We start from the raw sequence: 15,368 nt of genomic DNA on the forward strand, positions 1-15,368 counted from the left end.
CTTTCAGCTTCTTTTTCACGTTGTCTTTTCCATATATTGTGAGTTCCCCGAGAACAGGGACTGCCCTTTCCCTTTCTTTGTATACATAGGGCTTAGCACAGTGTCTGGCATGTAGTGAGCACTTAATAAATGTTGCAGCCTATTGACTGCAACTGGAAATCAGTAAGAACCAAGTTTTGATGAGCTATTTAATTTTTTAAAAAAAAGGAGAAAATTTTTATTAGGCATCTTGGACCTTGCTTTGTGATTGTCCAATTGTTTCATTCACAGCCAACTCTTCATAAACCCATTTTGGAGTTTTCTTGGCAAAGATACTGGGATGGTTTGCCATTTCCTCCTCCCACTCATTTTTTACAAGGAATTGAGACAAATAGGGATAAGTGACCTGCCTAGAGTTACACAGCCAATGTCAGATTTGAATTCATGAAAATGAATCTTCCTAATTCCAAGCCCAATGCTCTATCCACTGCACCACCTAGCTGCCCTACCCTGGTATTCCTTTGTTAAATTGTTAAAGCAACTTACAGTAAACTGTACTACAGATCTATTTATTGGGACAAAACAACTGACAAAAACCACGGTAATGATTATAGATTAATGGGCATGTGTATGCAAGAAAAGAAACTTAAGTTTGATTAGTAACAAGTATTTGTACAAAAAGAAACACCATAAGGGTTTTTTCTAAGAGGGTGTAACACATATGTATATATATACAATATATGTCCTTGTAGATATGTAGGTAGGTCTTTCCATATAAATATGTATTTTCTGATTGCTTCATATGAAGCTTGTTTTCATTCTACATTTCTTTTGGATACTAGGGAGACCAGCGGATAATGCTCAAAGAAAGAGAAATAATAAAAAGGTAATGCAAGGTAATGAATAGGAGAAAAAAACAACAACCCTAAAATAAAACAAAAAATAAAATCCACCTATAAATCCTCAATTATCATGCTTATAACATTAGGTAGAAAATGAGAAATACTCACTGCTGTTGCAAAATGGTGAATAACAGCAATGGAAATGCAAGCATCACATGTCTCACTGCGAATGGGCACAGTTAGGGCATCACAGACAAAAGCCTGAAACTGCCTTTCCCCACATATATCGATGAGGTTTTGACTGCGATCACAACCAAACTATAACAGAAAATATTAGATTATAAGCATATTGTATGAACTTCATGAGAGATTAAAACTTGAAACTAACAAGTTACTTGGTCACTACTGTTAGCTGCTCAGAGTGATGACCAGAGACTGTAATATGAATGATTTTTCATGACTACCATGGAAACCAGACTGAATCTGGGTATCATTTCCATGTATGGATTCTATGTACATGTTAAAAGAAGGACCACACTCAATTGCCCAAGACAGCTTTTATTACTTTGAATGATACAGTAGGTGTCCAATGACTAAATTAATGAAACAAAGCAAATGGATAAGAAGATAAGTGTGAAAACAGTTGGAATATATATCAATCTCCATCTATACAACCACAGTTTAAAATCCAAGGCTTCTTGTAAAACACTATATGGTTGTTTTTCCCTACTAAATTCAGAGCCAAAAGTTTCTACCACTATGATAGTCTTATAACAGCATCTAGTTATCTCAGAAGACACATCTGCCTTTCAAATATATACTATATGGTGACAACTATTAAGTGGCCATAAATTGAAAGAGAATAAAATAATCCCACTTTTTTTTGTCAGTTTGATCTAGAACTATGGTCACGATAGAGAGAACTCTCAGTAAAGAAACTTCCAACACTGTTCTACAACTGAGACACAGAGAATTGCTCAGGACAGAGATTTTAAGTGACCTGAACAGAATCATAAAACTCAAACTTTTCTAACTTGCTCGGACTCGTCAGTCCTTTATCTGCTATACTATAGTACCTCCCAAGCACATTGTTTTTTCAAGTACCCGAGCCCTCTTTTCTCCATTGTTATCACAGAAGGATTGCTAAACTCCACCAAGAATGAGGTGATCAAAAGCTTTAGAAATAAAAATTTTTAGAATGGCTCAGAGTTTTGTTAGTAGAGAGCTAACAAAATGGACTAACTAAATGGTGCAGGGGACAAAACATTGAGCCTGGAATCAAGAATACCCGAGTTGAAATCTGCCCTCATAAACTTACTATCTGTGTGATTCTCAACAAATCACATAATCTCTGCCTCAGTTTCCAAATGAATATTATAATAGCACTGACCCTCTAGAGTTGTTATAAGGATTGAATGAAATAATATCTGTAAAGCACTTAGCATAGTGCCTGGCACATAGCAGTGTGCTATTATGCTATTATGGTAATGATGATTGTTGTTATTAGTGTATATGTATATTTGTGACTGTATATAGGAGGGAAGTGGGAAAAAATGAAAATGGCAGTCTGCATTTTTATCAAGTATCTTCAAGGCCTGATGTGGATTCAAATATCCTATTGCATGTGTCTATTTTTGCTGAAAATTTTTGTGTGCCTTTTCTTAGTTTTCTGAGTATCAAAAATGGCCCATGGGAGGTTTGACATTTAGGGGTAGGTGCTTAGGGAATATTAAATAATAAATTAGCAATTAATTACCCCAGGCATTACTTCTTAATTTAAATTTTGAAAGGGAGGAAGAAAATTGTATACAGATTTAGTTAGACACAAGTGGTCATTTCAAGCTTTTATTTAACCTGACAATATGTTGTCACAATGAGCAATGATCAGCAGTTTTCTCAGCCCGTCTGAGAATCCAGGGATATTAATCATTCTGTCAAGAGCATTTCTTTCTTATGTGATATGAGATCATTCATTTTTGGTCCTTTATTAAATAGGTGTCATATTCTATATCAGAATTGGAACAGATCTTTTGGTATAGTGAAAAGTACAATGGATGAATGAACAATTATGGCATAATACTCCTAAGGAACTATACTGTTCAAAATAATGTACACTCTATTTTGGTTCTTGTTGCTCATTATAATTACTAATACTTGGTAGAATTATTTTTCAGAACCTAACAGTAGCTTATTTAAATTAAACAAGTGAAAAAAAGGAGCTCATTTTTAGGAACAGAACTTAAGCTGCAAAGGATATTAGGGACTCCCAGTCAAATGTCTTTCATTTCTATTTGAGGAAAAATGGGCACAGAGAAGGTAAGTGATTTGTCCATGGTCATACAGCTAATAATCATCAAAGCATAGATTTAAGCCCAGATTTGCTGAATCCAATGACAGCATTCTTCCCTTTACATAGAACTGCCTCAAGAAACCTAAACCTCCCAAGAAGACAATCTCATTTCCTAGAGATACAGTTCCATTACCCACACTGATAACTTGAGCGCACTGAGCAAGTAAGTCATACTTTGGGGAACAAAAACCAAATGAAATAAGGAGCATAATAATAGCAGTGCTTCCCCCAAATGAGTGTGGTCCTTAACTCTCCTGATCTCCTTTTTCTTTTCTCCAACAGAAGAGAGGCTAGGCAATGTTTTGAAAAAATACCCCAGGTCTAGTATTCATTTCTCTAAGAGAAAGGCTCAGACCCATCTAATGTGCCCAATGAGTTCATTTTTTTCCCTTCACAGTCATACATTTAACTATCTGCAAGTTCCTTATTCTATTATCAAACAACTATTATCCTGCATTTCTCTTCTCAAATCGATCTTCATGTCTCTCTAAAGCAAGGGCTCTTAACTTTTTTATGTCATAGAGTCTTGGGCAATCTGATGAAGGCTGACTACTCATTAGGTTTTAAAAGCATAAAATATGTTGGATTACAAAGAATTGCAATTACATGGAAGTACAGTTATAAAAAATATTTTAAAATAAAACAAATTAACAGCCTCTGAGTTAAGAAGCCTTGGCCTAAAAGCTTTATATAGATGAGAATGAGACAGAGAACCAAAAAAGCTCTTGTGAGGATGTTACATAATGATCAATAACAATAAGCAGAGACCACCAGTTTATTCATGGATATCTACAAGTATTTCTTGGAAGAATAAAATTATAGGTATTTTGAAGCAGCATATATTCCAAAGATAGCATAAATATTACATTTCCCAATTTAAATTCTACTTAGATTTCTCCTCTTAAAAACACACCCAAATCTCTAAAATATACTGTATATTTCTTATAATGTTAAAAAAAATGACTTTGCCATAAATATGTCTTGACCCAATGAAAAAACCAAACATGTTCTGCTCAAAATATTTACTTCATTTCAATAAACATTTCATAGATTAATGGAATCTTAAGAGTTGGAAGAAAACTCATAGGTACTTTGGTTTAACCTATTCCTTTTGCTGTTGATGCAAATCAATTGGGAAAGCTACTTGACCAGAGTCACAAAGCTAGTGTCAAGTGTCTGAGGCTGAATTTGAACTCAGTCTTGTGATTCCAGAAAGAGTACTCTATCCAGTGTTACCCCCAGTTACCCCAGATCTAACCTAATCTTGAATAAGATCTGTAACATCTTTACAAATGACAGTACAGTCTCTGCCAGGAATCTACTGCCTCCTGAGTGACAATTCTCTTTTTTTCAACAGCTCTAATTAATACGAAGTTTTTCTTTACACTGTAACACTGAATAGAAAATTTCTTAACATATATTAAGTGCTTAAGAAATAATTCCTGACAAAGAGATTGGCGGTGAAGACAGGAAGACCTGGATTTAAGTCCTGTATTCTGAGCTATAAGGTGGTTTGACCCACAGGCAAAGCTAAATAACCCAGGGTTGTCAAAACAGAAAATGTCCTAACTGTGGGTCCAATCAAATAACTGGGATATATGTAACAAAAACAAATTAAAATACAATACAACATAGATAATGTTACTTTGTAGTTTACTAGGTCATAATGTACTAGAGAGATATTCTATTTGAATGTGACATCACTAACATAACCTCTCTGGGCTCCTATCAGCTCTCTAAAAGTTCCAAAGCTGTCAAACTAAATTTGTAGAGGGAATTTCCTCACCTGGAAATTCCTGAAGTCAATGAAATCACAGACCCAGTTTTTTAAGAGAATAAAAAAAGGTAATTTGAAAGGAGAAAGATTTATCAGAAGTAGAAATAAGGAAAAGATTTCCTAGTTAAAATCATATTAAATCCGAACCAGAGCTTTTCTTTTCCAGTATTGCTTTAAAATAGTATTGGATTATAAGAAAGAGTAGGCTGCTGGTGGAAAGGAAGAAGGAGTTCTACTATAATACAGTTAGATATAATACAGAAGAACAGTTCTTCTTGTTCTTCTTATTTCCTCTCTTATACTAATACATAAAAAAAGATTTTTAAACAACAAACTACATTATTAATACATTATCATTATCATCATTATTACTATAGTATACTCGGGATGGCATTAGATCTGGAATAAGATTTAGTTCTTCCCCAATGGAATTTTAACCTGTAATTATTAAATTCTATTTGACCTGAGTCACACACACACACATACACTCATGTCCCTTGAAGAAGGAATAAAGAATGGGAGTTCTCTCTGGTTTTCAATCTTTTATACTATCATTATACTAAGAGGATACTTGGTCACACAACAAAATAAACCAAACAGCTTTATGACCTGGATGCATCACGCTCATACAGATATTAGTGTATAGAAATATTTTCAGGAAATAGGCAAATCTTGTTATTACTTAATATTCTAAAGATGATAATTTTTCCCTCACTAATCTTAGAATCGATATTAAGGGGCCACAAAACTCTTCACTATGTTTTTTATAATTGTGGGTAAATAATCTTTTGGATACTTTAAAAATGTTAAATAAACCCCAAACAACCCTGGCACAGCAATATGGTGTATTTGATTTTATATTCCTATGTCTACGTCAAAAAAGAGGGAATTTTTATCCACAAGAACTGTTAGTGTCAGCTTAGCTCTATTGGGCCCTACATTATAGGCCCAGTTGCAAATGAGACCAATTTGGATATATTCAGAAAAATCATCACTAGACAGCTGGCTACTAAGTAGTGAATCTGACCATCTATCTGTGATCTATATCAGTGAATGAAAAAATTATATACCAAGGAAAGCACAGTTTCTTTGGAGTTTAAAAAAAAAAGCTACATTACATGGGAGTAAGATAACCATTTTCAAAAAACCTCAAGAAAACCAAGGAAGTTGACTTACCATATATATCTCCTTATTCAGGCCTAGATATTTTCCATTTCCACACCCAATATCTGCCACTATTGAGCCCTTTGGTAAAGCTTTCAAGAATGCCACAATCTGGGGCCATGGGGTATGCCTTGTGCTGCTGAAGTGCTCTGCTATCTCCTCATAAACTCTATGGACATATTCCTGTTCCAGTTCTGAGGCTTCTTTGTCATTCTCTGGGAAGGAGGGGAAAGTTTCATTTTGATGACAACTCTGACTGTCACAGAACAAAGGGTAACCTGAAATAAGATAGAATATAATAAATCAATCTTTAAACTGATATGTGTGAAATTTCTTATTAACTTTTCTTAAAAAAGAAATCACTACAAATGGTCATTATTAATTCCTCTAGAAAATAAAGTGCTTATAAGTAATAAAACCCTTGGTGAAAGAATAGTATGTATCCTGGCTGAATTTTGACTGAATGCAATTAATTATCACTTCAATCACTTTGACTCTCTTAGAAATTATGAACATCTGACTAACCAAAAGTTAAAAGCTACTTCAAAACAAAACAAAAACAAACAAACAAAAAAAAAAAAAAAAAAAAACAATTCTCTAAATCTGTACTGTAACTTTCTGTGGATGACTCTGGGCTCCAAAACAAAAATAAACTTATAAACTAACCTCCCTGAATAAGGGCTTGTTAAAGTGTCACATTAGCAAGGTATCCAAGAAATATTTTCCCAATAAAACTTATCTCTAAAATTAGACCTAAACTCCTGGACAGTGAGGGACAATGCCTTCCACTTTTCAGAATCCCCCCAAACAACCAGCAAGGTGTCAGGTACACATAGTTGTTTTAATAAAGACTCATTGATCAATAAGGAATTTTATGACTTAAGCTCCCTTTAAAAAATAATAAGCATCTCTATAAACACATCTGTTACCTGTAAACAGAGACAATACTACCTCCTTCAGAGTGCTGTTTTAATGGTAAAATGAGGTAATATTTGTAAAATACTAATTGCCTATTATTATTATTATTATTTTGCTGAGGCAATTAGGGGTAAGTGACTTACCCAGGGTCATACGACTACGAAGTATTAAGTGTCTGAGGCCAAATTTGAATTCAGGTCTTCCTGACTTCAGGGCTGGTACTCTATTCACTGAGCCACCTAGCTGCCCCTTGCCAATCAATTATTAATGTGCTTTCCCCCCACTTTCCATGGTTCCAAGTCAACTAAAAATAAATCAGTATTTATTCCCCTTAATGGTAACCTACTATGTAACAATCTGTCACATGCAGCTCCCCCATAGGGTTAATGAGAAGTAATTTTGAATCTTGACAACTAACAAATTTGTGCTTAGACCAATAACTGTGCAAAGAATATTTTGTTTTAATTTATTTTTTAAATGTAACTCTTTCATTGTTCACTTGCCCTTATACAAGAACTAGTAAAGTTGATTTAACAGTAGAAGTTACATACTTACTGCAATCACAAGGTGTTCTCCTCACTTTCCTAAATGTAAATGAGGTCCGCACTCCTCTTTTATTTAACGTTAAGTTTCCAGCATCACTAGTGATAACTCCACTTTTCTGTCCCTGAGATGCTTGAATAACATCAAATTTTCTGGGTGTGATTCTTTTTTGTAAAGAGAAGATAAAAGTACAAAGAATTGTTAGCATTTCATTTTAATGAAATATTTCATATTAAACAATAAAAAGTATAAATTGGGTAACACATGAATTGAGTAAAAAATACTAAGCAACTACTATATGCAAAATATTGAAAGAAGCATTGTAAGAAAAAAAAGGTAGAAGATATGATCTTTGTCTACTATAAATTTAGAGTCAGCAGGTTAGAAGATATGTATGTATAAAAAAGATAACAATATACAATGTCCCGATAGTTTTCGTGTGATTTTAAACTTTAATAACTTCAGATGTATAAATGCTACAAATTTATCTCCCCATCAAAAAGTTAATTATCATTTAAAATATTGATATGCCTATTAAAAATTCAATATAACCACTATCTTGTGTTATATCTTGCTTAGGGGGACTTTTGAACTTTGCAAAAATTTTGTCAATTGCTGCCCAGTGACAGAAAAGCTTGAATTCATAATCACAAAAATCACCAAAAGAACTAGGTTTTGATACAAACATGACAGCTTTGATGTGTCTTCACAAGAAAAAGCTCATGGAGAAAGATCAGGTGACTGAGGTGGCCAAAGAAAAGAACTTCCTCTTGTCCATCCACTGATCTAAGAAAGTGTTACCTAGAAACTGTCACAATGCAATACTAGGGTGTCTCACTTTATTAAAATTAAAAATTTTAAATTATTATTTAAAATTCACAAAACTAGAATATAAAAGAAATTTAAATAGTGAACTTCTGAATGATACTTTTATAAGTTTATTGCTTTTAGATTTTTGAAATTATTAAAGATTACAGGTTCACTAAGGCTTCTGGACCACTTTATATATGGCAGTATATAGCCAAGTAGTAGAATGTTCTGTTAACATTTTAAAGGAGGGTATAATTACTGTGGTCTGGGGTGATCAAGGCAGGCAGATCTTGAAGGAAGTCTAGATTTTGGATGGGATAAAAAGGTGATGTGGAAATGAATAAATGACTTCTAAATGTTGTATACAAGATGGGAACAATATTGGAGAATAGTAACAGATTTACATAATCACATATGTTCATGTATTTTATAGTTTATAAAAACACTTTCTTTTCAAAAAAGCTAAGTAAGATTTTCTCCATTTTATATTGAGAAAATCAGAAAAGTTAAAAAGACTTGCCCCTAGTCACACAAGTTATTAAGTTTTAAAGTTATGATTTGAAAGGAGAAGGTAATTTGTGGAAAGTACAGATAAGCAAAAATTGACTGCTAATTTTTGAAAAGGATTAAATTTATAATTTTTAACCTAGGAGACTCAAAAGAATAAGTCAGTACTTTGGACCTCTTTCTAGACAATTTAAACCAGTAATGAACTTTAGATAAATGAATGAATAATAATAACAATAATAATAAAGGTATTTATTAAGCCCTACTATGTGCCAAGCTCAGTGCTAAATATGGGGGAAAGAAATACAAAATCCAAAACAGTCTCAGACAATCTCTAAGCTTAAGGAACTTTTAAATGAAGGCAACACAGAGAAGGAAATGATGGCCTAAGTGGGATATTGTGGTTTAAAAAATGTTACAGATAATAATTGTGGGTGAAGCCATAAGAAAGTAGATTTATCTTCTTTCTAGGAGCAAAAGAGTTAATGCTTTACAAAATTAATTATTCTTTTTAAGGATTTCCTTTCTATTAAAGATCCTTTATCTTTGATTACTTCTGAGTTCTTTTTTTAAATTTAATTTGGGGAGGTTATATTTTAAGTTCCAAACCATCTATTCTTTGGACAGTCTTGCTGTTAACTATATCCAATGTTGTCTTGGTTCTGCTCACTTCTTTTTTATTATTTCATGCAACTCATTCTATGTTTTTCTAAAATCAACCTAACTTAAAATTTTTTTGATTCCTGAAGAGAAGTCATTCAATTGAATACTGATTTAAATAAATATCCATAAAACTAATTTAATTTTGGTGAAGACCAATGGAAAAAAGAGCTTCACTACCAGTTTTCAGAGCTTTCAGTACTAATCATTCTTTACCTGATTTTATAAAATTCTTTTTATTTTTTAATGAGACTCACTCTATGCAGAATCATGTTTTATCTTAACTTTATTCAACATCTTTTTTTAAATGATGTATTTTTGATGTATATGTATTAATGATGTATTTTTCTTCCTAACATTGTAATAAGGAAAAAAATTAAACTAAATATTACAACTCCCCAAAAAATAATTTATAAAGATAAAGTATATTCTATACGAGGAGCTAGAAGTTGCTTTATTAGCTGCTGGCAATCAAAATTATATAAGATCCTAAGTTGCATATTGCAATGATTTAAAGAAGTACAAGACTCTCTCATCTCAAGAAGTCTATGTGGGAAGAGAAAGTAAATGTAGAAAGATTTAAAAAGTAACATAAGATAAGCAACTGTTTAAGACAAAACTGAGTATCATTATTGCCCAACAAATGATATGAACCATAATACGTGTTCACTCATACACATACACTCTCTCTCTTTCTCTCTCTCTCTCTGTGTATATATACATACACACACATATATGTATATATGTATACACACATATATAAATATATGTACATGTATATTCATTTATTTATATATTTGTTTATTTATTCATGTATGTGTTTATATATGCATATCAGGATTCATATAGCTAGGCTTCTTAAACTTTTTCCACTCATGACCCCTTTTCACATGACCTCAGTAGACAAGTATATAAAATATATTTACAAATAAAACACTGACAATAAATTATAATTTAATAACCCCCAAATTCAATTATGAGACCCCATATGGGGTTGTGTACCACAGCTTAAGAAGCTGGAGCATATAGTATATAGGCTATAAGGGAGATTTCTACAAGTGCATGAGAACTGAGTCTAGTCTTGGACAACAGAACAAGAGTTAGAAAGGTAATAGGAAAACCAACTTAAGTGAGGAAAAGAATGTTTAAAGCAAAATAAAATAAAACAATACAAGGTGGAAGATGAGTAAAAAGAGCTTAAGTGGACTTCAGATGCAGGGAGAGGGTAAAATGTTAATTAAGAGTTTAAACTATGTCAGAAACAGCAGGGAATTACTGAAAGTTAGAAACCAGGAAAATGGCACAATGAAAACTTATTACCAACTCAGACATTTTTGCAAGATATGTACAAAAGATGAAATCAACAACTATCAATGAGAGGGTACACAAGCACAATACAGTTCTTTAAAAAGAATGTCAGAGTAAAACCATGATGCAGAGATTAAGAGGATCAAAGAATGGACTAGGTTATTATTCTAGGAATTGGGAATGATGATAATTGGGCAGAAGAGAGAAAGAAGAGCTGTTAAACTCTTACAGTGTATTTTTTTTTTCCCAAGGAAAAGAGTCTTTATAAAGGAAAAAAAGGGCTAAAATGGAGTTGAAATCCAAAAAAGAGGGAGATAATAAGGAAGCATTTAACTGTCCTTGATGAGCTAAAATCATTAGGCTTATATAAATTGTGTCATTTGTAGATGTTGCCAGTTATTTTCAATCATTTCTTACTCTCCACGGCCTCATTGGGGGTTTTCTTGATAAAGACAATGAAGTAGTTTGCCATTTTCTTCTCTAGCTCATTTTACAATTGAGGAAATTGAGCTAAAAAGGATTAAATGATTTGCTCAGGGTCACACAGCTAATTAGAGTTTCACCAGATTTGAACTCAAGAAGAGAAGTGTTCCTGACTCCAGGCCTGCCAATCTATTCATTATAACAAACAGATGCCTTAAATTATATCAAAGGGCATAAAAAGAGTAAAAGATAAAACTACTGAGCTACTGTTCATGGTGACAATCATTTTTGAAGGATTATGAAGAACTAGAAGAGTTGCTGCAAGCCTAAAAAAAAAGTAAATATCTTGATTTTCAAAAAAAAACAAAAAAGGAAGAGAAGGAACTAGCAAATTATAGATCAATGAACATGATTTAATAATTTTAGAATGTACTACTTCAGTGATCATTAATGAACATTTTAAAAAGTAAGTTGTAATCAAAAAGAGCCAGCATAATTTCATAAATCAATCAATCAACATCCCAAGGATACAAATACAAAGAATGAAATCTTGCATCAAGAACAGTTCACATCAGGATAACCAGATGGCTAGATCAGCAGGATGCTGTAGATATCATTTACCTAGCAAAGCATTTAACTATCAGGTAGATAGGTAGATAGGACAGAGATATTAGGCTAGGGTGGGTTCACATCTGTTTGGATGGCTAGTTCCCCCAAAATAATGATTAAAATGATTAAACAGCACTTGCAAGAATATTCCCAGAAGCTGTAGTTGGTCCTGGGCTAATATTTTATCTACAACTTGGATAGAGGCAAAAGTGACAGGCTTGTCAAACTGGCAAATGACATAAATTTAACCTTTTAGGCCTCTCCCCTCTCCTCCCCCCCCCTTCTCTCTCTCTCTTCTCTCTCTCTCTCTCTCTCTCTCTCTCTCTCTCTCTCTCTCTCTCTCTCTCTCTCCTCTCTCTCTCTCTTCTCTCTCTCTCTCTCTCTCTCTCTCTCCTCCCTTTCCCTTTCCCCTTCCCCTTCCCCTTCCCCTTCCCCTTCCCCTTCCCCTTCCCCTTCCCCTTCCCCTTCCCCTTCCCCTTCCCCTTCCCCTTCCCCTTCCCCTTCCCCTTCCCCTTCCCCTTCCCCTTCCCCTTCCCCTTCCCCTTCCCCTTCCCCTTCCCCTTCCCCTTCCCCTTCCCCTTCCCCTTCCCCTTCCCCTTCTCTCTCTCTCCTCTCTCTCTCTTCTCTCTCTCTCTCTCTCTCTCTCTCTCCTTCTCTCTCTCTCTCTCTCTCTCGTTCTCTCTCTCTCTCTCTCTCTCTCTCTCTCTCTCTCTCTCTCTCTCTCTCTCTCTCTCTCCTCTCCCTCTCTCTCTCTCTTCTCTCTCTCTCCTCTCTCTCTCTTCTCTCTCTCTCTCCTCTCTCTCTCTCTCCCTCCCCCCCTCTCTCTCTCTCCTCTCTCCTCTCTCTCTCCTCTCTCTCTCTTCTCTCTCTCTCTCCTCTCTCTTTCTTCTCTCTCTCTCTTCTCTCTCTCTTCTCTCTCTCTCCTCTCTCTCTCTCTTTTCTCTTTGTCTCTCCCCAACCTCTCAAACACAAAAATTCCAAAACAACTCATTATATCATCTCCTAAATCTACCCAGCCCCTAACTTCTCTTTCTGCCAAGGGCACCACAAATCTTCTAGTTACTCAGGTTTAAAAACTACAAATCATTTCTGACTTGCTTACTATCTCTAATTACCATGTCTGACTTATTCCATTGCAATCTGTCCCAAATTTTACCTCTTTTCTCTAATCATACCATATCACACAGCCCTTTACTACATCCTGCTTGGACTATTGCAATAGCTTCCTAATTGTTATCTTCAAATCCACTCTTGTTCTTCTCCACAAAGTCCCTAAGTTATATTCCTAAGACATAGGTCTAACCATACCACTCTCCCACTTGTAAAATTTTAGTAGTTGCAAAATTTTTCAGATAAAGGCTTTATTTCCAAAATATATGAGGAATTGATTCAAATTTATAAAAATAAGCACCACTATCCCAGTTGATAAATGGTCAATGAATATGAACAGGCAGTTTTCAAAGAAAGAAATCCAAATCATCAATAGCCATAAAAAAAAAAAAAGACTTCAAAACATTAATTAGAAAAATAGAAATTAAAGCAACTATAAGGTTCTTTCTACCTAACACTCATCAGATTAGCATAGTCAAATGAAAAACACAAATGTTGGAGGATCTACAAGAAAACAGATACACAAGTGCACTAGAGTGAGAACTAGTTTAATCATTGTCAGAAGCAATATGGGATTTTGCTCCCAAAGTTACTAACCTGTGTATACATACGTTTTGACCCAATGGTGCCACTACTAACTAGACCTATACTCCAAAGAAATCAAAAAAAGAGGAAAAGGACATGTATGTACAATGCAATTGATAGCAGTAGGGCCAGGAGAAAAACACCACAATTATATACTTCAACAACAATACTTTATGATGATCAATTCTGATGGACCTGGCCATCTTCAGCAATGAGATGAACCAAATCAGTTCCAATAGAGCAGTAATGAACTGAACCAACTACACCCAGTGAAAGAACTCTTGGGAGAAGATTAAGAACCATTACCTTGAATTCCCAATCCTTATATTTTTGCCTGCCTGCATTTTAAATTTCCTTCACAGGCTAATTGTGCAATATTTCAGAGTCCGATTCTTTTTGTACAGCAAAATAACGGTTTGGTCATGTATACTTATTTTGTATTCAATTTATACTTTAATATATTTAACATCTACTGGTCATCCTGCCATCTAGGGGAGGGATTGGGGGGAAGGAGGGGAAAAATTGGAACAAAAGGTTTGGCAACTGTCAATGCTGTAAAATTACCCATGCATATAACTTGTAAATAAAAAGCTATTAAAAATAAAAAAATTAAAAAAAAAAAAAGAAATTGATATCAGTTCTTTTTTTTTACATTAGCAAAAACATGAAACTAAGGAAATACCATCAATTAAAGGATGATTAAACAGTACAGGAAAGGATGATTAAACAGTACAAAATATTATTACGCCATAAGAAATTATGAAAGAAAGGGTTTCAAAGGAACCTGGGAAGCCTTTATTAATTGATGCAAAATGAAATGAGCAAAGCCAGGGAAAAAAAAAAAACTCTGTCCATGGAATTTTCTTGGCAAAGATACTGGAGTAGCTTGCCATTTCTTTCTCCAATATATTCCCATTTTACAGATGAAGATCTGAGGCAAATAGGGAGTCACACAACTATCAAGTATCTAAAGCTGGATTTGAACTCAGATTTTCCCTACTCCTCAGTGTTCTATCTGCTGTGCCACTTAGCTGGCAGTATTTTAATAATATAGTTACAGGGGAAAACATTCTTTTCATTGTTTAGAGGTTTTAAATGAGGAAATTCCTTAATAAGTTAAGAAGTTATAAACAACAACTTTAATCAAGTTAAACAAAGATAAGATTCCCAAAGTTCTCAATTCCAAGTTTATTACTAAACCATTAGGGCATATGATCATATTCCCCTTCAATAGCTCATCTACTATAAAAAGTCAGGGTTGGAATTACTTACTAAAACTGAGCAACATTTTTTTCTCTTTTGGTCTGATTTTTCTTATGTAACATGATAAATGTGGAAATATGTTTAGAAGAATTGCACATGTTTAACCTATACTGGATTACCTGCTGTTGAGAGGGAGGAGTGGGAACAGAGTGAGAAAAATTTCAAACACAAAGTTTTGCAAGGGTAAATGTTGAAAACTATCTTTGCAATATTTTGAAAATTAAAAAGCTATAATTATCTTTTAAATGAACAATTATTCAGAAAATCAGATTGTTTTTAAAGAGGTCATTTTCAGTCAATCTTTAGAACTAATTCATAGTTTCTTTTAATTTTTGCAAAAATGATAATATGTTTAAGGTCTGACCAAAAAGCTGAATGTATCTTACAGTACGATTCAACTATCAAGCTATTGCTATTACAAGACTAGAAATGAGAAGAGAGACTATAAAGGTCTGGGAGCTTTCTGTACACAGATGATAATTAAATCCATACAAATTGATTAAGTCACCAAAGACAGTGA

The 15,368-nt window shown here is 33.9% G+C and overlaps 1 protein-coding gene across 3 annotated transcripts in view; it reads right to left on the reverse strand.

Annotated features, from left to right (window-relative positions):
- ALKBH8 (alkB homolog 8, tRNA methyltransferase) overlaps positions 1 to 15,368 on the reverse strand; it is a 54,416-nt gene that overhangs the window by 3,658 nt on the left and 35,390 nt on the right. For all 3 annotated transcript variants that reach the window (XM_051986923.1, XM_051986922.1, XM_051986924.1), the window contains 3 exons: positions 7,586 to 7,737; positions 6,125 to 6,390; positions 990 to 1,139 (listed from right to left, as the gene is read on the reverse strand). In XM_051986923.1, the coding sequence (XP_051842883.1) occupies positions 990 to 1,139; positions 6,125 to 6,390; positions 7,586 to 7,737 (568 nt within the window). The remainder of the gene's footprint in view (positions 1 to 989; positions 1,140 to 6,124; positions 6,391 to 7,585; positions 7,738 to 15,368) is intronic.

Source organism: Antechinus flavipes, chromosome 3 (assembly GCF_016432865.1).
Source record: "Antechinus flavipes isolate AdamAnt ecotype Samford, QLD, Australia chromosome 3, AdamAnt_v2, whole genome shotgun sequence".
NCBI lineage: Eukaryota > Metazoa > Chordata > Mammalia > Dasyuromorphia > Dasyuridae > Antechinus > Antechinus flavipes.